This window comes from Ammodytes marinus (assembly GCF_949987685.1).
Source record: "Ammodytes marinus genome assembly, chromosome: 11".
Taxonomy (NCBI): domain Eukaryota; kingdom Metazoa; phylum Chordata; class Actinopteri; order Uranoscopiformes; family Ammodytidae; genus Ammodytes; species Ammodytes marinus.
Window position 1 is genome coordinate 30,206,076 of NC_137215.1, and position 25,117 is coordinate 30,231,192.

At 41.2% G+C, this 25,117-nt stretch overlaps 1 protein-coding gene across 4 annotated transcripts in view; it reads left to right on the top strand.

Moving 5' to 3' along the window:
• ltbp1 (latent transforming growth factor beta binding protein 1) overlaps positions 1 to 25,117 on the top strand; it is a 144,007-nt gene that overhangs the window by 18,921 nt on the left and 99,969 nt on the right. For all 4 annotated transcript variants that reach the window (XM_080036965.1, XM_080036966.1, XM_080036967.1 and 1 more), the window contains exons 3-4: positions 2,053 to 2,395; positions 10,353 to 10,504. In XM_080036965.1, the coding sequence (XP_079893091.1) occupies positions 2,053 to 2,395; positions 10,353 to 10,504 (495 nt within the window). The remainder of the gene's footprint in view (positions 1 to 2,052; positions 2,396 to 10,352; positions 10,505 to 25,117) is intronic.

The following is a 25,117-nucleotide window of genomic DNA, read 5'->3' on the forward strand; positions in this document are numbered from 1 at the left end:
AGAATTTGTAAATGTTCTTAGTAGCAACGTTAACCTTGAAGAAGGCTGTAGTGTAGACTTTGCCGAACCCCTAACCCTACCTTCAATCCAAGGGCAGGGCTCTGGTTGAAAGTCTCTTCTCAAAGGCTTTCATGTTGCACTCAGTCGTACACTTGGAAAAATTACAGAAATATCTTTAAAAAACGTATTTTCAGAGGTTACCCCATACAACCTCTCTTCAATTATACTGAACTATCCCTTTAATGCTGTTATACTAGCCAATGAAAGCTGTGGAAAACATAGTGGGTCCTTAAGGTTTCTACCATATTTCATCAGTTAAAGTGTGTCATATCAGTCATATGGGGTAGATGTGCACACACCAGACGAGATCTCATTTGGAATAAAGAACATTGCGCTTGTGTTGAGAAATGTGGACAACTGCAGCAGAGGAGGTAACCTTTTACTTGTGCCAGCAAATCTTTCCCTTCATTAATCATTTTCACAAATCTCAAAGCCACTACTTAGACTAATACGCTTAGTGAGGAGGTGAGCCACCCTCAGGGAGCCTGGGGGAGAATTAGAGGGACTGCTTTCATTCTGACTCATTTCTCCTACTGGCTGTACACACACACACACACACACACACACACACACACACACACACACACACACACACACACACACACACACACACACACACACACACACACACACACACACACACACACACACACACACACACACACACACACACACACACACACACACACACACACACACACACACACACAGAGACCACACACAGACACTCAATACACATACACATATCGTTTGAAGGTGGCCAAGTGTGTTTGTGTGTCGTTGCATGTGCAAATGTGTTTGAGTACAGTGTGGAACGTCTTTCATGTAATGTAATTATATAATTATTCACTTACTTAAACATTTTTTAATGAAGAATGCAGCTGTATCTGTTAAAAGCCTTTGTTTAACAGCTAATGGTTATAAATGTACAGTATGTTATATAGCGGGTCTCCAGGGTGATATACCCTGGCTCCTTAAGAACAATTGATGTGATTAGCCATTTATTTAGATAAATGCCACCACTCTGTTAGGTCTGTGTTCCACTAAATCATTTTAAACAGGTGTTACATGGGGCCAGAGCCCAATGAAGCTGCCTTCACTCCTCCTGACATTGAGATAGCAATGTCCGCGGGGACTCTGCACATTAAAACACCACCACACATTCTAGTTGGGCATAAGCGACTATTGAGAGGGATTTTTTTTTTTTAACTCTTAACTTTCTTTTTTAGGTGATAATCCTGCCTAGTATGCCTTTAAATGACTGTAAAAGAAAGGGATACCCAGTTTTTATTGGAACTACTTCCCTCAATAGACACCCTGTCCTTGTGACAGTGTGGTCTGTTGAAACCAACCCCACCCACACTCAACTGAACAAGGGCTCTGCCTCCACACAAACACTTGATTAATAACATACTCAAGACTGCAAATGGACTATATGAATAATGTTTAAAATGTATAATTACAAAAAGAAAGCGTGTTTGGGGCTGGTACAGTAGTACTTTGCTACGTTGAACAATGTTCTTATTGATTGAGGAACTGCCAAATAACACTGAGTTGGACACAAGCAAAGTGCATCTCTTTTCACGTACCCACTGTTTCATGCTGTTTTAGTCCGATGCTGGGTCCGCACAGTTTTTCCCACCAGCTTAAACAAGAAGTGTTATGTATGAAAGCACCCTTAAAGCTCAAGATCTGAAACAGCGATGACATATGATTGTGTTAGTGTGTGATTAAAGCTGTTTTTCAATATTTATCTCATAACCTTACAGTTAAAGACCTGTGATGTGCATGAGCATGCATTTCAAATCCTGATAAGATCCAGTGTAGTTTATTCATATACTTCCAGGTATTTCCCTGTGTTTTTGTACGTGTGACCTGTTATACCGTCATCACTCATTATCATTCTCCATCTGTTTCTCCTTCCTCTCTTTCATTTTTCTTCCCTCTCTCTCTCTCTCTCTCTCGCTCTCTCTCTGGGTTTTTGCATTTTAGCCAATTGCATTCCTGAATGCCAGAACGGAGGAATGTGCCTCAGGCCTCAGCTCTGTGTCTGCAAGCAGGGCTCCAACGGGAAGGCATGTGAGCAGAAGACGGTGCCCACACATCCCTTTGCAGCGGTGCCGGGGAATAAGGGTGCCACCAATGGGCACCACGGCAACGGTCACACAAATGTACACAACGTTGTACCTCAGCGGCCCATACCTCAGCAGGCGTCTCCAAACGGTTATGGCTCCGCCCCCCCTCTGCCTAGCAACATGGCCCAGATGAAACTAACTGTCAAGCCGGCCCCCCAGCACGTACGACCACACTACATCCAACAGCACATCCAGCAGCAGTAAGTAACCACGCTTTGATTCTGTTTGTTGTTTGTTCAGGAAAAAATCGGCTAAGCTAAGCTGAACGATTTCCCAATGATACGGTTTAAATGATGGACTTGGCTTGAAACGGTCACTTATTGTTTTTCATGCTTAAGGTTATGGCAACGTAACAATATAGAAATTTCAGTACAATACGTTATAATATGATATTGCAATTCATATCACGATGACATGATACAATATTAATTGCAAAATTAATTTCTCCCCCCCTTTGATTAAATGTACTTGGCGAAGGACTGACTGAAGTAGAGTTGATAGCCTATATCGTAACAGAACAAATTCAATGTCATAATTAACAGATAAAGAATATATATATATAAGTACTTTGGTTATTCAACTTAATTTAGGCCCTTCTTTGCAACTGTAAAATTATATTATGAAGTGAAAATGTACCCTCTTGAACACAAGATGGAGAAACTGGTTCAATAAACCAAAACTAGAAAAAAAGATAACACTTTCATCCTAAAAAGTAATACATTTGTGGCCTCATTCAAAATGTTTATTTTTTTATTTTTTTATCATAAAGCAGCTTAAGAAAAAAACAAGAAAGCTCCATATGGGTTGATCATGAAATAAGTGCCGACCATTGACCTGTTTTTATCAATGTGGCAATACATGTTAATAGGGAGTATTTATAAGGTAACACAGATGTGCAAGTGAGCATAGAAATAGTTTGATTCAAAAGTGCTAACCAAAAACCATTTGGTTGGCTGTCAGGTGTAGCGATGAGGTCATGGGAGCAGGACATTAGAGAACTTCACAGAAACATGTGAGTAGTGGTGTTGTGAGAGGTTGCACTCTGATCATTGGAGAACATCCCTTACACTATCTTTGTTTGCTTAAGGTTTACTTCCAACAGAAAAGATTGTTGAGTCCCACAAATGTTTTCATTCATTGAATGCACAAGTTGAGCTCAAATCTGTGTATGATTGTTTCATGAAGCCGATTGTTGCTACGTCACAGGAGCCAGCTAGCCCGCTCAATTTTAATTTCCCTTCAGTAGTTAGTCTTAGGTTGTCTGCAGACAGATTTTTGGCGGTCCAATCAGCGAACAGAGGGAGAGTGGATCAGAAGCCGATGCATAACATAACGTCAAGCCCCAAACATTATGCGATTGGTTGGCAGATCCAGAGTGGCACTGGGCAGATCCAATAGTTTTAAACTTCAACAGACACCCGCCTTCAAGTGAGTTAACGTTTGTCAATTGAGCGATTCCAGACCTTCTGTACAAATGAAATGCAGTATGATGGTCTGGCAGGACCAGGCTAGGAGCCAGCCTCAGTCAGGACCAATAATCTGCTATTGTCTACTGTAACACCAGTAACGATGCATCCAACATTACTATGTTCCAATCCATCCGGCCTTAGAAATGACCAGTACTACAGCAAAACAAGCCCAGTAAATCACCAATACAGTGGTTCAACATGGAACCATAAATGTCCAAATAATTGTTAACATGTTGTGAGCAAACTGTGTTATATAACAAACATCTGCAAGCACAAAGTTTATGTGGATCATCTGGGCTTGTATAACATAGTTTACCATCATAGTGAAGAACAAATTCCCCTGGCAAAGTATCCAACTGTTTTCAGCCAAGATCAGACCAGATTTTTGATATTGATTAATGATATTGAGAATGTAAATTTTACATGCACTCTGTAAAACATTTGTATTATTTTTTGCCCAGGCACTAGTCATTTCTACCAGATCTCTGTGTGTCCTCAAAAGCTGCTCCTAATTTCAAAAGGGATGTATCTCTCACAACGAGCCAGCCGTCCTATGGGTTGTAGCAATGGAACAGTTTTTGTCATTTGAAAGCAAAAGAAAATTATCCTGAGGTATGGAACTCATAGAACTCATATGAGTTTCCTCAACAGGGTGTCTGAGACATGCCCTGTGTTCCAAATCACACACTCTTTCTTTTTTCAATTCTATATGCTACAGCTGATCATAAAAATGATCTAGGTAGCATATAGGCACACAATTGGGGACATACTTTCACTTGTTTTTTTCATCATACCATTGCGCCTTGATCTTGCCTCTTGCTTATACAGTCATATGAAAAAGTTTGGGACCCCCTTCTAATTTTGGGGATTTTTGTTAATCATTAGCTGGGATTTCAAAGAAGCAAATTCCTTTACATATATGACATACCTTAAGTAAACAGGAGCAACTCAGCAGTGTCATTTTGTTTATTGGAATAATAGAAAATATGCAATAAGCATCATAACAAAATTTGACTGGTGCATAAATTTTGGCACCCCAAAATAAAAATGTCATCAGTACTTAGTTGAGCCTCCTTTTGCAAAAATAACAGCCTCTAGACGCCTTCGGTAGCCTGTGATGAGTGTCTGGATCCTGGATGTAGGTATTTTTAACATTCTTACATACTAAAGCGATCCAGTTCAGTTAAATGTGATGGCTGCCGAGCATGGAAAACCTGCTTCAAATCATCCCATAGATTGTCGATGATATTCAAGTCATTGGACTGCGACGGCCATATCAGAACATTGTACTTTTCCCTCTGCAGGAATTTGAACTGTGTTAAGGGTCATTGTCTTGTTGGAATATCCAACCCCTGCGCAACTTCAACTTTGTGACTGATGCTTGAATATTATCTTGAATAATCTGTTAAAACTGGGTTGAATTCATCCGACTATCCAATTTAACCAGGGCCCCAGTCCCTGAAGTGGCCACAGCATGATTGAACCTCCACCAAATTTGAAAGTAGGTAGCAGGTGTTTTACTTGGAATGCAGTTTTCTCCTTTCGCCACGTAAAGCACTTTTTATAAAGACCAAATAACTTATTTTTTGTCTCATCAGTCCAAAGCATTTTCTTCCAATATGAATCTGGCTTGTCTAAATGAGCTTTAGCATACTCCAAGCAACTGTATCTGTGGCGTGGGCGCAGAAAGGGCTTCCTTCTCATCACCCGGCCATACAGATGTTTTGGTGCAAATTGCACTGAATTGTTGAACGATGTACAGATGCACAATCTGCAGCCAGATGTTCTTGCAGGTCTTTGGAGATGATCTGTGGGTTGTGTGCAACCATTCTCACTATCCTCCACCTATGCCACTCTTGTACTTTTCTTGGTCTGCTAGACCTGGGTTTAACTGCAACTGTGCCTGTGTCCTTCCATTCCCTGATAACATTCCTTACAGTAGAAATTGACAATTGAAACCTTTGGGAAAGCTTCTTGTAGCCTTCCCCTAAACCATGACAATGAATAATCTTTGTTTTTAAGATCTTTTGGGAGCTGTTTTGATGATCCCATTCTGTCTCACTTCTGCAGAGAGTCAAAGAGAAGTGCAACTTGCATTTAGGCACCTAAAATACCTTTTCTCATGATTAAACAGACCTTTATACAAGGTTCAAGGCTTAACAACATAATCCAACCAATTTTGTGTTTAAAGTCCTCAGTTTTACATGCTGTTACATGCATTAAAATCAGCAAAACCACAAGGGTTCCCATATTTTTGCACAGCCAGTTTTTCACATTTTATTTAATTTCATAAAACTAAATACTGCTTTTCAAAAAATCTTTGTTTGGAAAACATCCCAGTACTTAGCTGTTCCTGGTAAATGAAAAACATACCACTTTTATCTTTTTTGTGTGAAAGCAGAGTCAATTATAATGCCGGCTGAGAGGGGTTCCCAAACTTTTTCATATGACTGTATATCTGGCGCATCCCATTTCATACGGAGGCTCCGTTGATGTGATATCACTTCTGGTGCGCACTGGATTGTGCATGCCGATTTCAACAACTAAATAGCTCCACTGGATGTAAAAAGGCATCTGGGTATTTTTAAGCATGCTAAATTCGACCACAAGATTTGGGACATCCTAAATATTTTCTACCGTACTAAATAGCAGGGAAGTCTGGGGATGGAACGCAGGGCAACTGTTTCTCTGATCCCTTCAGTCGACCAGTCAGAACAAAGCATTGCCATACAGTTGAAGAGCTTATTCCTCCTCTCCCTCCCTTGCAGTCAAGCCCTGCTGCAGTTTTGCAGTATTTGCTAATAGTGGAAATGGGGCTTTGGTCAGGTTCAGTGGGTTCACTACAGTAGAACGAGAGTATGTCAGCTCTTGTGGGAAGAAGACTTGGACGACTGGAGTGCAGAGGTCGGCGGAGGATTATGATTGCGGCCAGAGCAATGAAGGCCGAGACTGAACAGATTCACACACACACACACACACACACACACACACACACACACACACACACACACACACACACACACACACACACACACACACACACACACACACACACACACACACACACACACACACACACACACACACACACACACACACACACACACACACACACAACCCGACTCACCGCTCTGTTTATGTAGACATGAGTCAAATCTCCTCTCTGATATTTAAGACTATCAGGCTCTTCTTGTAACCTTGGACACTCTCCAACACTCTTCTCTTACGTTCATTGAATGGCTCAGTCATTGCCAATGCATTTTGTGTTAGACTGGAATGAGATCTTATGCCTATAACTTCTATTCCTCTATCACATCTTAGGTTTTGAAGCACCTTGTTGTTATATACAGTATATATGTTAGATACATATTTTGGACCAAGCTTCTATAGAAGTAGTTGGTAATCTGAATACTATAATACTTCACATACAATTCTGATCTACATTATTGGCACCCCTGGATTTTTCAGTAAATAATGTACAATACCTCCTGAGATAAAAGTGTGTAGTGAAACAGGTTTTGTACATTGGTGTTTGACTAAGCCATAGGACACAAGTATTGGCATCCTTTCCAGGAATTCAAATCAGTCTGAAAAGAAAAGCACTAAAAGTAGACCCATCTTTGATACATTCTCAGTGCTGACTTGACTTCTGTTAACCAATGAATCATGGATTGAATGATTTAAAAAGCCAGCTTTATTCTCTGTTCCCTTTTTTTCCCACAATGGTGAATGGTGAATGGCTGCATGAGAGCATCCAAAGTGCTATTATCACTAATTGCAATAATTCTAAAGGGTATATGGCCATATATATACAAACTGTGGCATCCCTGTTTCAACAGCACACATCGTAATTAAGACAGCATGAAACAGTTCAGAACCTCTCCGGGTATCATGGAAAGATGAACATTGATGAGAAGAGTGGATTGGTGGGGACTGTGTAAAAATAAAACACATAAAACACCCCAAAAAGACCCAAGGCTGACCTGGAGCAATCTGGATCCATACCATTAAACCACACCATAACAGAGATGGGCAGAGGCCAAGGAAGACCCTTCTTCTGAAAGAATGACTTAAAAAGGCACAACTGATTGTCAACTTTGTCAAAATGCAAACAACCCTTCTGCATCTGGAAATGCTCTGTGGACAGATGGACCTAATATAGAGATGTTTGGCAAATTGCTTTTTATTGCAAGGTTTTTACTGAACAGACTTTGGATACAGTATTTTTTTTTCATTTTACAAATAAAAAAACAACAATTTACATTTATTAAAAAGGCATTTTCGGCCTGTTTATAAGAACAAACATTTCTCATAAATCTTAAAATGTACAACATATGAACAAATCCTTATGTAATTACCTTCAGAATAGTACTAATGAATGAATGAGTATAGAAAGTTTAGTTGATGTAAGTGCTTTAAAAGTTGAGATTTATGGTTCAGAGTTGAGATTATCTTTTTTTTGCAATAATGGCCGTTGAAGATGGTCGTATAAGAGAAATATACAGACACAAACAGACAAGGTTTAGTCAAATAAACACCTACATTTACATTTAACTTTTTATTCATACATGAAGAAGACATGCTATGGAAGAAAAATAGCCAAACACCTCAAAATAACAAAAGTACTTTGCCTGTAGTGTCTCATCTTAATCGCCAACAACTGCTTCACTATATTGCTGTGCATATGACTTTAATATCATTTTGAACCAAATGTGTTTCACTACATAATTTCACGTCAGGGGATATTGTACATTATGAACCTATAATTGAGGGGAGGGGGGCAATAATGTTGACTAGAACTGTATATAGTATAGTGAAAGGGGTGAATGGCTCCTATATTCTTATGATTTTCTTTTCGCGCAAATGAATGAAAATTTATAAATAATGGACAATAAAGTACATCTTATGCACACGATAAATGAATACACGTGAACACATTTTATAAACCACAAGAAAGAATAGCATACCCTATACATAGTTACTTAACCTAAACAGAAGAGCTATTCAAGACATGCCAGGGTCATAGCAGAGCTATTTACAAGGGTATCACTTTCTGTTTATTTTTAACATTGAAGGGGGCCTATCATATGGATGGGATGAAAATATGCCCAGTTGACAAATGGCTCTTCCTCCATGTTTTTCATGTCCTCTCTGTCACCCGGCACTTTTAGACCATATCTATTCTATTAACATAAATCTGAATAAGACTATACTTTATTTTTATTTATGTTTCGGATACATCTTAACCTTAACTTTTAGAAAGCTGCTGTCAAGAGGATTTTTTGCACTCTACACTTAGAAGAAGAAAAAAAATAGATAAAGATTGGCAAGTTTTATTTCCCATATTTGTTATTGCAACTATCGGCCCAAAGGTGCTCTGAGCTTAAGGCGACACTGCAGGTGAATAGGGTTTGATTGTATCAACTTCTAGTAGTGTTAATTTACATTGAATTCTAAAGTATACCATACCTTGCCTTATTAGATCAAGAAGGTTCATAATATCTGACATCAGCTCATATTACCCTTTTATTTTCCACTCTCAAATAGGCATTTATTAGCCTGGTCCTACCAGACCATTGTACTTAATTTAATTTGTACAGAAGGTCTGGAATCGCTCAATTGACAAACGTAAACTCACTTGAAGGCGGGTGTCTGTTGAAGTTTAAAACTATTGGATCTGCCCAGTTCCACTCTGGATCTGCCAACAAATCGCATAACGTTTGGTCGTGACGTATGTCATGAGCCGGCTTCTGCAACTGAAACTGGCGCATGTCATTGTTCTCAGCCACCCGCGAGAAAACCCGCGAATATACCGCAGATCCAGACTGACTACTCAAGGGAAATGAAAATTGAGCGGAAGTAGGTAGGCGGACAGTCCCAGGCTAGGCATCTATTTGAAGGTGTTGTAAAAGTGAGAGTCTGTTTGCAAAAACCTTCCCTTGTTTATTTCTTGAATATATTCTTCAGGCATTTACAGTTGCTCTACATCTGATGCTTAAGTACAACAGAAGAGAGTAAGGCAGTTGCAAAAAAAAAGAAATCACACAACCAAGTCTTAACAACATGCAGAGAAGAAGGTTGTTGGGTGGCTCTGTACACTGCTGAACCTACATATGTATTTATATAGATGTATTTATTGGTGGCTTTCCCAGGATGATATGAAGGGAGGAGGCCGTAAGAAGAAATAAAGAACCAGAAGAACACATTGGGATCTTAGCACAGGGCCAATACAATATTTTCTATCATATACCACCAATATATAACCAATATTTTGTACCAATACATTTATTTTATGAAATAGCGTTTCAAATCTTAACATTCAGTAAATGCTAATTATTAAGCACTGAAGCACTGGTTTTGGCAAAGGATCCCTCCATAGTGTACATCCACAGTGAACCACAGGGGTGCACAAATATGCTGCCCTCAGTGGGTGTGTCACAGCAGCTGTCAAAAGAGAGACACCTGCTGTGACATTCAAACCGCAGGCTTCAAAGAATACATAAAGTTTTTGGGAAATTGTCCATTTGGTCAAGTTAGCCGCAACGTGCTGAGGACTTTTTCTTGTTAGTACCTACGTGGAAAATATGGATGATTTTAAATGTGTACCGACACATTTTTCTTTGTCAAACAGATTGCCATTCAGTTGTCAGAAAATAATTAATTTAGTTCTGCTCTTCTTTCCCACCAGGATCCGGCCCATGCCCATGCACCCAGGTCAGAGCCAGCAATATGTCCTCAAGCCCAAATACTACCACACACACACCACTCACACACAGACGCACGTCCAATCCCAACCTGAGAGGCCAATTCCCCTAACAGTGGGACACAACCCTATCCATGGTGAGTATGTATGCCTACAGATGACCCTTTTCAGCTTCATTAACGTAATCATGTTCTTGAAAGGTGAACATTTCAAGTGGAAAAGGTTTTTGATTGCTTTCCAGAAAAACAACTGGTTTCAATTAATGTGACTATGGTCAACTTTCAGTGTAACTACCAATGACTTCACAGTGGGAGAAGTTCAACTACAGCAGTGCTACCCTAGGGAGACAATCTAGTTTGTTATAACAAAATGTAATACAAAAAAGTCACATGCCAGCAAAAAATGCCACTGAATTTTTTTGCAGAAACCTAAAAGTGGCAGTTTGTTCTACACAGGCCATACATAACCAAAGGAAATATAATTTTCTAATAAATTACAAATTAAAAGAAAAAAACATTAAAAACAATAACCAAATCTTTTCACAGGTGAGCTGACAAACCAGCTTCCTGGAAGGGGAATATCCCTGCTGAGATCTAAACCTGTCCGTAATAAAACACAGGGGAAAATTGTCACGTCACATTTTTGTTCAAATCTGGATTTCCTACTATCTGACTACAACTAAAATAGTGGTCAGGATGAAAGAAAAGGGTACAGGGCTTGTCATTGGGGGTTCAATTGGCAAAGCAATGGTCAAATAAATATAAGAATAACTTCCTTTCCTTTTATGGCTCAAACATTTTTGTAGTTTCTGTAGTTAACAACAGAACAAATAGGATAACTTAAATGAACTACTTGAATCTGTTAGATCACAAAAAACTACAAGAGGCGAGAAAATAGAGCGAGGTAATAATATCAACTGGAGCCAGGCACGCATAGTTACCACTGTAGTGCATGGTACGATCTGGCGACGACAGCAGGGAAGCCAGAGGTGAAGTAGGTGGTTGATTGCTGATGCAGACCAGGTGAGCGGAGACAGACAGAGGGAGTGGCAGGCACAGGAGGGGGAACACACAGCAACCAGCTGATCACGACAGAATCACTATGCAAATGTAAATGCAGTTGAACTACCAAAATGTGGTTACAGTACTAGTTTAATAACATGGCGTTTACGTCTCCCCAACACCGGGTACATCACAGTGAAAATGATTGGTGCTCATATTGTTGTATGTTAAATTATTATGTTAATGGACTTACTATTAAATACTCTATCGATAAGTATATGTGAAGGAAGAAAATTGCATTAAAAACTTGAACACTACAGCATACTTCATCAGTAGGTAAGTAGATGTATTCATAAAAATGAAAAAGATTTTTTTAGGGAAGGAAGATTTAGCAGAAGCAAGTTTGATCTCTTACACAATGACTGTCCTCCTGATGGGTGAGTATTGAGTGAAACTCTCAAACACCAAAGTTTACAGTTCAGCTTTCTGTTGGGGAACTGAAAGAATTGCAGATTTTTTTTTCAAATTATGGGAAACCCTTCAACCCTAATGTACACCCATATGCACACAGACAAACCAAAACAAAATCACATTTGCTCTAACACTGTGAGGTTATGGAGAGAAAGTCAATCTTGCATTTTAGCAGTAAGAGGATTTGTTTGATATGCTGCTCCAATGGTAATTGTTGCATTGCCTGCTACTTTGAGCTGTTGATAATGAATTATTTGTCCCATTCTCGAAGGGCAATTTCATACAAAGACAAGAAAGTGTGTTAGGATGGAAGCGATAGAAAAAAATAACTGTTTGTCAGACAACTCAGACAACAAGTGGTGGGAGAGATATGAATGAGGCTGTCCATTGTGTTTCTAAATCCCTGCTATTTTAGCCCTATTATTATTAATATATTTTTTAAAGATATTTTTTGGCATTTTTATGCTCTATTGACAGTGTAGAGACAGAGTTGAAATGGGGCAGAGAGTGAAGTGACATGCAGAGAACGACCGCGGGCCTGAATCGAACCCGGGTCCGCTGCTGGCCGAGGCCCATGGGGGGGACGCCCTACCAACTGAGCTAAGGGCGCCCCCCTATTGTAGCCCTATTTAAGTCTCTCAGCTACTCAACAGCCTTGCCAAAGACACATTACAGTTTAACATGGAACCTGCTGCTAAATGGCGGTTGACACAGACACATAAATACACCTCTGCCAGAGACCCACAGGCTGACTTTCAATGTATTACTTCCCTGTGGATTAGACGTACAGTATATTTATAGGCAAATACTGAATAAACCATATTTCCCCCACATCTTCAGCTATATAAGGCCTATGATGGGTCCCATTGGCTTCTACCCGTCTAATTCTTATGAAGCGCTTTTTATTTTGGGGCTGCTCAAACCCATTTAGAGAAAACAAAATAAATGTATGGAAAAACTTTGGCTGCCAGTCGGACTCTTGAAGATTCAACAAATCAGCAACAGCTATGATTTACCTGCTCACGTTGCCTATTGTGGCTTGTCATGAATACAGGATAAAAACTCCAGCATAAGTCTCCCCATAATGCATCTGTGAATAAGTCAATATATTTCAAAGAATCTGTAGACTGTCGTTTGAGTGGTGGCTACTCTGGTCACAACCAGATGGACCAACTTTGGGGATATTTATGGCGAGTTCAGCAGACGTCTTTTTAAATGCCAGAGAAATGGCCAGACATCAAAAGTAGAGTGGGAAAGGGGACACAGGCACATACAAGGAGGGGAAACAAGCAGACACAAACATTTATAAATCATTTGCATTAAATACATTTGCAGGGAAATCTGATGGAAGTAACTGGTTTTATATATGGTTTCCAAGTAAATTCAATACTTGCCATTTATAAGTACTGTTCATTCCCTACCAGATCGTGCGTTTACCGGCGTAATACGCTCACAATACGGGGGTAAATAAATAAAGAAGCGGCTGGTTTGACCAAGCAAAAACGAGAGACCGCTGGCTTGACCACAGTTGTTCCACAGCCCGATAGTTTGACCCATATTCTGGCGGCGGCTGTCGCAGTCCAGCCTAAACCCCGCCCCACCAGTAAGGGTAGGGTCGGCGGTGGAAACACCACGAGATTAGTTTAGTTTAGTTTAATTTTATTTGTGCAGATAAACAAGATTAAAATGGCAAGAAGATGTACATAGACATACATAAATGCACAGATGGGACAAAAGAAACCCCAAGGGGCTTATAAAGGATGTCCACCTAACATTAAAATACAATAAGGTAAGGTAAAGAAATAAAGTAAAAGAAAAAAGACAAACAAAAATAAAATTCAAAAGATAAAACAAAAACAACTACAAAATCATGTTACAAAAATGAAAATACATTTAAGATTCTTAAAAGTGAGCTGTCCCGCTCTGAGCCGCTCTGACCCGACCCACTCTACTCGGTGGAAACGAGGCATTAGATGGTCAGAGGGTTAATATTGATTTAGCACTCCTCCCCAAATGAGAGAAATCACTATAAAATCAACAAAGGTCTTTGCCAGAGACCTCACAAACACAAAGCTTAAACAAGGAATGGTCATGCCTCCAACGCTATTGGCTCTCCCCCACAGACTTTGGGCAGCAATCATGGATATAGCTTAGTGTTCAGGTTTTACTGCAGGAAGGCCAGTCTTGTCTTGTATTTGCTGGGGAGGATTCATAGATTGATTGATAGTTTTCAGAAAGAACCCTGTCAGTAGCATGGCCACAATGCTGAAAATGAACTGTCACTCAATGATTCCAAACGGGCTGAAGTCCTTCTTATAGGGATCCACACCCCTTCTGCATACCACCGCTGCTGTGCCATTTCACCTATCCTCCGATCCAGCCTGAGAACGCTCCAGTGTCTGTGCAGGAGTCTTGTGCGGTCTTGAACACATTGTAGGAGGTGCCGCTGGTTCTTGGTGCTAAACCGTCTGTCCCCCATGCACACTTTATACTTGTCATTTGTCCATGGGGTTGTTACTGTCAAGCTGGACTGCCGGCTCAGTCTAAACCATGTTTACCCACTTCCCAGGGCTGCCAACTGTCTGTCAGGTAGTCGCCGCAACCCATTTTAGTTGTTAACAAGGCCGTTTAATTGGTGGGATGATGAAAATAGTATGACAGAGGGGGGGTTCTTTACCTCACCAAAACCCCTTTTCCTGGTACAGGCACTTGCTTGTTGAGAATATTTAACTTGATCAAACCAATTATTAAGAGTGCATAGTATTCATGTCAGAGTTTATGGGACTGTCTGAGGACTAGACTGAAAGGACTAGGACAAGACAGCTCATGTAGTCCTTTTTCTTTTTCTTTTCTTTTTTTGTTGTTAAAAGCACATTTCGGACACAAGGCCATTCAAGGTGCTTTACAGATGCAAAAACAAAATACATATGCATATGCATATACATATACATCTATATAAGTATAGAGCACACATAAAAAAAAAAGCGAATGAGAAACATGAATATAAATAAAACATAAAATAATTAAAACATTTAAAAAGAATAAAAAAATATATATTTTTTTAATTACAGGTTAAAACGGAAACAACAAAGTCTTCAGACCTGATGTAAAAGAGCCGAGTGTTGAAGCGGACCTCAAGTCCCCTGGAAGTTTATTCCAGAGCTTGGGTGCATTAAAACTGAAGGCTGACTCTCCCTGTCTAGTCCTTACTCTGGGGACTGTCAGTAGCCCAGTGTCAGACGATCTGAGAGCTCTGACTGGTTTGTAAGGGTCAGCGATGTATTTCGGCCCTAAACCATTTAGGGCTTTATAGACCAACATCAATATTTTAAAATCAATTCTTTGAGTGACAGGAAGCCAGTGTAAAGACCTAAGAACTGGGGTAATGTGATCCACTTTTTTGGTCCTAGTGAGGACTCGAGCAGCAGCGTTTTGAATTAGCTGAAGCTGTCTGATAGATTTTTTAGGAAGGCCAGCAAAGACACTATTACAGTAGTCAAGTCTACTAAAAATAAATGCATGGACAAGTTTTTCTAAGTCCTGCTGAGACATTAGCCCTCTAACTCTTGATTTAATGTGTTTTTTGAAACTCAAGTCTGAATCTATGACTACTCCAGCTGTTGGTGTAGATTAAAGTTTAAAGCAGCAGTGGGAGGTGCAGCCTAAAACTAGTGACCGACTAGCTAAAAGCTATACGACTAGCAATCATAAACATCAGTCCATGATGCGCATAACACCTGAGCTGAGGAACTATGCTTTTGATGACATAAATATGCTATGTTTATTTGTCCTTCCCATTACCATCAAACTGAATTTGATTTAGCATCCAATGAACATTTTCCATGTCTTATTATATTCATTGTGTCTAGACCAGACACAATCTGCAAAGCTGCCTTCTCAATCTTTCAATTTGTGTTTTAATCAGATAAAATCAAATCTAATGAAATGAGTTTGACTAAAATTTTTAAAAATGATTGACTTAAAGACTAACATGTTAATAGTTCTCTTTGATAAAGATAAGATTTAAGTGATCTGACTTTAAGTCAAATAGAACATGACTAAATAAAAACAGGATGAGGTTGACTAAATATGATTAAAAAACTTAAAAATTGTTTCCAAAATTAACACAGATCACTGTGAACTGTCATTTCAATCACAATGTAGAATAGATGGTATTGAAGGTTCATTTGTATATCTATAAATAGAACTCAAGGCTTCAGCATTCAGTCAGCACTACACTTTGTGAAAGTAGAAGACGTGTTTGGTCTTCTAAAACAGCAAGCCCACAGCCTTTCTGTCAGCCCTGTCCAACAAGAGAGACAGCCTGTCAGCAACTGACTTTGGTGCCACATCTGGGAAAGTTATTCACCGTCTCCCCTCAACTCTCCCTCAGCTCTCGCACGCTGTCAAAACACCCTCCAACAAATGTTAGCAGTCGTGGCCCTGACTAAAGGTTTGGGCAGAGAGAATCTTCACCATCATTGCAATGACAAAAAAGAATGGCATCATGGTCTGCAATCAAATAATGGATTTCTGGCACAACATTCTAAGTCCAACTTATCTCTGTTTGTGGATGTGTGATCATCCAGAAGTTAGAAAGCATCACTATCAAGAGAACTCTCTTGAGGCCATTTATCAAACTTCACACAGCTCCCTCTGCAGACACTAAAGTTTTCTACGACTTTTTTTTTCATATATGCAGTAGTACTCCCCAACACCTGGAAACACACTTTGTGTTAAATCAGTGCATTCTCCTTTAAGATTGGAACTGAAAGAGTCAAGATAGTGTGATACATTCTTGATACTCACTTAAAGAAATATTGCCTCGAGCAGTTTGCAGTTTGAGTGTGTTGGGCCGGGATGAGGATAAGCACCTCCAAATCTGTTGCCATGGTGCTCTAATGGAAAAAAGATTTGTCCCCTGCAGGTGAGCGGGGAGCAACTAACCGAGGTAGAGGAGTTCAAGTATCTCGGGGTCATAATCACGAATAAGGGTCAAAGGGATCAGGAGATTGACCACCGGTTGGGTGTAGCGGCTTCAGTAATAAGGGTGCTGTACCAGGCAACGGTGGGGAAGACGGAGCTGACGCAAAGCTCTCTGTTTACTTGTCAGTTTTCATTTTCACCTTCATCTATGGCCACAAGCTATAGGTTGTGACCAAAAGAAAGACATCGCAGATACAAAGGGGCTGAGATGGGGTTTCTCTGTAGGGTAGCCGGGCTCACTCTCCGTGACAGGGCGAGCAGCTCTGTGATCCGGGAATCCTTTAGAGTACAGCTGCTGCCCCTTAACATTGCGATCAGTCAGTTGAGGTGGTTCCGGCATCTGGTCAAGATGACCCCTGGATGCCTCCCTTTGGGGGTGTACTTGGCACCTCCGACTGGGAATAGATCCTGTGGCAGACCCACAACAGGGGTGGCTGTGCAGAGCGCTAAACACTAGGGCAGCCGGTCGAGAATTCACTTGTTCAAAATTCCGGGATTTGTAACGTCACAAATCCGGATTTTTCCATGTATGGTAATGCTGCAACGTGCTCAGGCACGCTCCGGCCATGCCCCCACCTTCCTGCTCAAATCTGCCCTCGCGCTGCTGAAAGTGTTCCGGAAGGAAGGTAACCAATCACAACGGAGTGGGGTTTGCAGGAGCGGGGGCGAGGGGGCGGAGAAGCACAAAGCCGAGTGTGGACAGAGACTGCTGAATGCACCCAGATGAGAGGAAGAGCTTCCAGAAAATCTACATGTTTTTGTGTGCTGTGATTCGTGTCAGGTCCATAGGAGTCATTAATGAGAAATTAAGACCAGAAAAGTAGTATAATAGGAGAACTTTAAGCCAAATTACTGTACTGTATTCATTAACTCTTTGCCACAAGATCCTCAAATGCCACTAAAAAGCCAGCAAGGGAGTACAATTTGGAACCAGAAAACACTTCAGGGCAGTAATTCTCTGCAAGAAATTGACGACCATGAGGTGTGAAAATCCCAAATTAGCCTTGAAATTGTGTGTCTGCTGAACACACTTATTCCCTTGCATGGCTCACATTAAACTCCTTGCAGTCCAATGCAACATTTTAGAAAGAAATAAAGAAACCCCTGGACATCAGCCTGGCTCTCACCCTCAACATTTTTGTCCTTCAAATTGATTGATGTCTGTGTTGTGTCTGAGACGGTCTCCTGACTCCCTTTCCATATGCTTAACAAAATCAAAGAAATCTGCCAGCAACATGTTTATACTTACAGAGGCATAGAAGTGAAGCTGGAGGGGAGAGGAAGGCTTCAGACGATTTAGAAATGTCTTAACTTCGCTGTGGCCAGGGACTTACTGCTCAGAGTACTTTTGACATGCTAGGATTGATGTGATTGTTATTATTGTCTAGAATATGGAGCTGATGAAATACATTACATTGCTTAACAATTTCCATATGACAAGAATCTGATGTGGTTTTTGAGACATATTCCTCCCCTGAAGCACATTCAAAGACTGTAAACAGCTCTGAAAACCCATCACTAATTAAAGCAGCTATGAGTAACATTTAAATATCTTTAAAACAGCCTCATGTTTCCTCTGATAGTCATAAATTACCTTTAACAGCAAACGAGACCATCAGTGCAAAGAAAGACGTATTTATATCGTTTTTATTTCTGATTTTGGTCTGGTCGCACACCCAGTCCGATTTTCGGTTTGCGCATGCAGGCTCTATGGTCACATATTCGTATTGGTCGCAGATTTCAGTGTGGCGCAGCAACGCGATTTGAGAAGCCTATCCCTCCAGGCAAGGGCGTAGGAACCGGGGGGACGGGTCCCCTCCAATATTGGAGACAGGCGCATTTGTCCCCCCAAAAAATTATACCGCAAGGAGAAAAATATTTGATTTTGAAATTGCTTTTATTTTGAAAGCGCAACACAGCTTCTTGTCACCGGCCCCCTAAATGTGTTTTTTGTGCCCCGAACCGAGCCTTTAGGGTGGCGTGCAGGGTTGGGAGTTAAGGTGCAAACACACTGCACTCCGCCGCGCAGCGAGTTTACATACAAAGTCAATGTATTTTGCGCGGCCGCCGCAGGAGTTGAGAATATTGAACTTTTTGCCGCCGGCCGCGCCGCGATAGCCAATCAGCGTTGAGCTCCTCCCGACGTCAATCACTTCGGGACGACGGACAGAGGAAATTAAGATGGATGAAAACATAATAGTCACAGTTTGCTCCCATAAGTTCTGTGAATAGCCTCTGTGTCTGTTGCCTGCTGTGTACAGCTATCAGTTTTGCTTTATGAACCAAGTTAGCACCGGTTAGCTTGGGTAAAGCACCATCAGCACAGCAGACTGGTGCTCTCAGCACCGGTTAGCACTAGCGCCAGCATATCCCCAGAGTAGAGAAGGCTACTCTGGTCGGGCGGCGGACACAATATGACCCAATATGATCACGCGGCGCGGAACCTGCGATTCGCGCGGCCAACCGCCGCGCCGCGGAGTGCAGTGTGTTGGCACCTTTAGGCATTCAGGCGGGGAGTGCCCATTGGAGTGCCTTAACGCAGCGCTGCCTACCGGCTCAGACTGTTCGGGAAGACTTTTTTCACACGTTAAGCTGTTCTTTCTGTTAGTAAATGCTCTGCGCAAAAGCTCATTTTTTATCGTATCGCTAATTTAAGCCTGTAAACAAACCTCGTGCTGAGTCCGCCTCTCTCATGCTGCTGCTGGCCTGGCACATCAGAGGTTCACTGCTCCTGAACGTTACCGTCCAGCATGCGCTCTCTAAAAGCCTTCTGTTCTATGGGCTCGGGCTGCCTACTGTAAATATGCGTTTTCAGGTTGATGCAAGGTGCGATTTTAAAAAAAAAGAAAAGAAAAAAGGGTGACGTTTTTATTCATGAAACATTTGAAAACTAAACTTGCAAGAATTAAATCTCCCACACAGTAACATTCAAAGTATGATTGCATATCATACAGGTTTGTTTTGTTTGTTTTTTTACATTGGATTGTTTTTCTTGTTATTTTACTACTTTTGTCTGGAAAAATCCTTAATCAGTGTTTCTGCCAGCATAAGTGGATTTTCAATTCATAGATATGGTGATATTTCATTAAGTTCTGAGGTGTCTTTGTGAAGGGATTCAACAGGTGTTATGCAAATTATTCTGTATATATTATCTATTTATTATTTTCAAAGCAAATTTGAAAATTTTATATTTTTGCTAGATGGTTGTTATACTGATGTGGAACGCTTCTGGTAGTAGTGCTATCATGGTAACCCCCCCTAAAGCATTTATGTGTCTAAAACCTTACATTACAGTAGCTGTGCCAAAAAGCAGGCGCAGAGATCTTGCAAGGGCAAAAGAATTCCGCTCGCGCGCTCGGCGCGCGCGCTTGTGTCCCCTCCAATATTAAACTCGTTCCTACGCCCCTGCCTCCAAGTGAGGGAAGGGGAGCGGGAGCCTTGTTTGAGACAGTTATTTGTAGTCATAATGACTGATAACGGGGCTGAACGATCAAAGAAAAAAAAAGAATGCAATGAAGAAAAGCTAAAAGGGAGAGTGATATAGGCTACGGCTACGGGCGGGAGGAGGACGTTGCCAAGCAACGTATACACAATTTCACGGGAGCAAACTAGACTGCAGTGTTTACTCCTAAATGAATGAGCTGTACTAACACAAAGTTTGCTTTGCTTCACCATCATCAGATTACCATTATTCATCTAAAATAGTCATTATTTACAACAACATAAACACATTACCTCATCGTGATCCATACTAACTGCCGTCTCTCGTTCATTCGCTTTCTGTGAGGACACGTAATCTTTCAGCTCCGTGAGAGTAGTTAGGTGACACTGCATCAACTCATTGCAATCAGGTGTGTGTGGCACTGACTGGCGTTAGTTGATGCAGTGTCACTAACCACTCTCAAGGAGCCGAAAAGAGTCCGTGCCCTCACACTTTCAACACACGGACATGCACTATATTGCGCGGCGCCCTAACCATTTGACACTCGCACGCCCGGCACGAGCTGGAAAACAGCTTTACAACAGCGGGCGTTGTAAAAATACTACCGCTTTTGTCCAAAGGGGCCGCCAACGGACAAAGTTACTCTTAGGGGCACTTTACACGGTGAAAACGTGACAGTTTTCCAGTTTTTGGTTTTAATAAAAAAACCCGTTCAGGCACAATTTATCTGACATCTTCACTCGTACATATGTTTTCAGAGGAAACAGGACGAAATCGCTGTAGTAAGCAGGCCAAGTGTCAGCGGTGACACTTCGCCTAGTAGAAAGCTCTTCCGGCACAATTTGATGCATAAAACCTTACTGTAACCGAAAATGAATGCCACTAACGTTCATAAAGCGGTTGGTGTAAGCTTGGGGTTACAAGTATTGTAAATGACAAGCTTTCTGTCCTCTTATTTCACCGCATTGAACTCGTGAAAACAGAAGACGCTGATAGTGAAGGGGCTTTGTGAGCGGCTACTTTCCTGTTAGGCGTACTTCAAAATAAAAGTCGACACACGTTTGTCTAGTCAGTGAAATGCTATTAATGTTTAGCCAGTGAAATGCTTTTACTGTGAAGCCGTAGCCTTAATGCTCCTTTTGTTGAACAGTAACTTAACCGCTGCGCGCTGAACTATGGATAGTGTTTTTTAATGTAGAGAGAGCTGTGTCCCTGGCATATAGAAGCTACACACGTTTATTTTGCTAGAAAAACCGGCAGAGCACAAATCTTTCCCCAGACAAAGTGGCGGTGGTCTCAATAACTTACTAATCGCTTAGACTAAATTGGCGAGTGTTATATTTGAGCTCTGCACGACACTCTCCGCTGATCACAGTGATGGTGCCGCGGAGACACCTTGCATGTTATGTTGTCTTCTAACTTTATAACTCGCGTGTGGGTATTTTGACAGCAAATGTTATAGACTATGCATACGTGAAGTGGAGCCGTGACATCAGCGTTACCAGGGAAAATGGTTTCGGTGTTTACAAGAAACCAAAACCGTTGTGTTTTCCAAAAAATCCTCCCTGGGAGGTGATCTCAAAAACCTGCGGTTTCATGCCTGCGTTTGCTGTTTTCATGTAAATGATATAGTGCATCCGCGAGAATATTTTTATTTTTCGTGTTGTCGTGTAAAGTGCCCCTTAGTGGCTTTAAGTGGATTCTGTGAAACATTCAAAGTGTCATACCAAGGGGCCTGACATATTTAGCTAGCATTTTAGCCACAAGCTATTATGTTGTCTTTCCTGTACTTTTTGTTGGGTGTTCAGAACCATTGGCTTTAATTGTATATATACAACCATGCATTTATGCAAACAGCTGCTCTATTTGCATACACCCTAGTTTGTCGGTGAGAGGTGACTGACTGGCTGTTCAGTTTAGTGTGTCAGTGATTTTAGCCATTTAGACCAATTTCGCCATATTTTGTGCCTCAGCCTATTATTATTTCATCCACAGGGAAAGATTTTGGACTGACTGTAGCAGTGCCAAGCTAAACATCACAGTGTTTTTACAATTAAGAAAAAAAGACTTTTATTATTATTTAAAAGTATATATTAAATAGTGTATTGAGACTCTTCCCTTTCCAAAAGACAGTCTGTTTGTTTGTTTTCAGCTCTTGAAGGAAATCTTTTTGAATCTTTACTTAAGCCTCAAAAGAAAACAGATGGTTATGATAAGCCCTTTATTGCACAGCGTTGAGATTGTTCACAGCCGTCTTGAAATCTATTCTAAAGATCCAGATTTAGAACAAGTTTTTATACTTGACAACAAGGTTTGAGTAAAACAATAGGTTGTGGGCCAGGTTAATCACAAGGTCTGACAACAAAAGGTGAATCAAATGGCAGGCTACCAGTGGCCCATTTCGATAATCCCTTCAAAAGCCATGACAATATGTAATATCTTTGCCTGTGTTGTTTGGTTTAATCACGCTAGTAAAAAAAAAACGTTGTCAAAGTCCAAATCAAACATTTTACAGGCAATAATCTGTATGGAAATTAAAGTAGCTAGTGTGTCTCGCAAACTTGATTATGAATAGATTAATGAAAGGTTACGTCCACTCATTTCATCAACGAGGGACTTCAAAACATTTGAGTGTTCCCTTAACCTTTTTCACTACCTTTAACTGAATTTGAGAGTTTTACAGAGATTTTAGTTGGAGGAGCAACTGCTCTCCCTCTCTCTAGGATTTTTCTGACATTGCCGGCAGGGGAAGATTTTCAAACTGATGGGACTTTAAACTGCGCTGCTGTCAATACATTTGGCGAAAGTGTGCTCTCCTCTGCGACGGGTGGCCACTTATTTAAGGATTTTAAGGATGTGGTGGTGCCTATCCACTGCCTGGGGTCTGCCCATCAGTAGGTTCATGATCCAGCTGCACAGGGGGGTATTGAGCTGTCATTCTCTGAGATTGATGACTAACTTGAAGGACACAATAGTATTGAATGCATATGTGTTCCTTTGGTCCAGGTGGGAGTGAGCAGTGTGGCTGAATAGGGCGATGATCATCATGTGGTTATCTCTTTGGCCTGTATGACAAAATTGAAGAGGGCCCAGTGATGAATGTTAGGACTTACTGTACTGTTGAAGCAGCAGTCGTTCAGGCAGATGGATTTGTTTTGTTTGGGGGGGACAGGGACAATGGTGGACTCCTTGTAAACTTGATGGGACATAGCAATGACAGGTTGAAAATGTCTGTGAACACATCTGCCAGCTGATCTGCCCGCACCCTGTTAAGTTAAGTTACTTTATTAGTCAATGGTTGGTTACATAAAAATTTGTCTTTTCGCATATCCCCTCTCAAGTTACCACACTTCGGAGGGGGTCAGAGCGCAGGGTCAGCCGCAGTACAGCGCCCCTGGAGCAGTTTGGGGTTAAGTGTCTTGCTCAAGGACACAATGGTAGAGATGGTGGGCACCGTAGACGTAATACTAGCCTCTGCTAGTTTTACAACTAACACCCTCCTGTGCAGGGGATCGAACCAGTGGTTACTGGTCGGCCACCTTTCCTCTAGGCCATCCTACCACCTTTTTTTTAAAGTTGTGAGCTTGGCCAGGGATTCCATCAGGTCCAGGAGCATTGCGTGAATTAATGGGTGAGAATGGAAACTGTGTACTAAGTTGCCCATCTTTTTAGTCAGTTTTTCTGATTCTGATTTTGATTCTAATACTTTTGAAGGATCTGCATACATCTGCCAGGGATATTGCAAGTTGGGCAGAGGGTCCCGGGCATAGAAAGTGTTCACCTCATCTGGGACAGATACAGACATGAGTCTGAATCCTGGTGGTTAGCTTCCGCGTTGTACCTACGTTGTATTGTCACTTTCCAATAGTTCTCCTCGGCATTTACCTGGAATTCCTCTAATCGTCCAAATCACCAGAGTTGTAAGTGTTGGCCTGGCCTGTGCTTTAAATTAAGCATGGACTTAGCTGTGAACCTCAGCCATCTGATTTGGAAATATCCATACGGTAATTGATGGTATAAATAATATAATCAGGTTGACGTTTAAATCCCTGACCACAATAAAAGCAGCCTCCGACCATGAGTTCTCTGTCCTGTACACCGCTGTGGGATGACCACAGCCATCCATTTCTAAGAAAAGGCCTTCAGAACAGTGACAATCAATCTGTAAGTAGTTTCCAGCTGTGTTCTTTTGAACTATTTGTTAACAATTGGTTATGGAGGGGGCGCCCTTAGCTCAGTTGGTAGGGCGTCCCCCCTATGGGCCTCGGCCAGCAGTGGACCCGGGTTCGATTCCAGCCCGCGGCCGTTCTCTGCATGTCACTCCCCTCTCTGCCCCATTTCAACTCTGTCTCTACACTATCAATAAAGCATAAAAATGCAAAAATAAAAAAAAACTATTGGTTATGGATTGTTCCTTTTTAATGTAGAAAATGAGCAGTCATTTTACCCTTGCCACTCTTTTCTTCCCATTTCTTTTTGGAAATCTTCCCACCTAAAGGGAATTGGGCAAACCATGTTTAGACTTCAAATCTTAGACGTCCATATATGGTCTTGGCAGCATATCTATAACCGCCTTTTCCATTGGCATTTTGCTGTAACCACGGCATCGTATTAGTTCCCTCTTTGATAGCTGATTTTTGCACCTATTAGCGAATGTTTAGGTAGCCTGTAAACGTCGTATCCAGTGGTTTTCCCTGCTCTCAGGTTTAGAAAACATTCCTTTGATTGCTTGGCTTCGCTCCATGCGTCTGCACTCTCTGGTGTGAACAGCTGACAGCCATAGACATAGCACAGAGCACTGGAGACAGGGGTTTGGACCTTACACACGGATAGCCAAGAACCACCACACA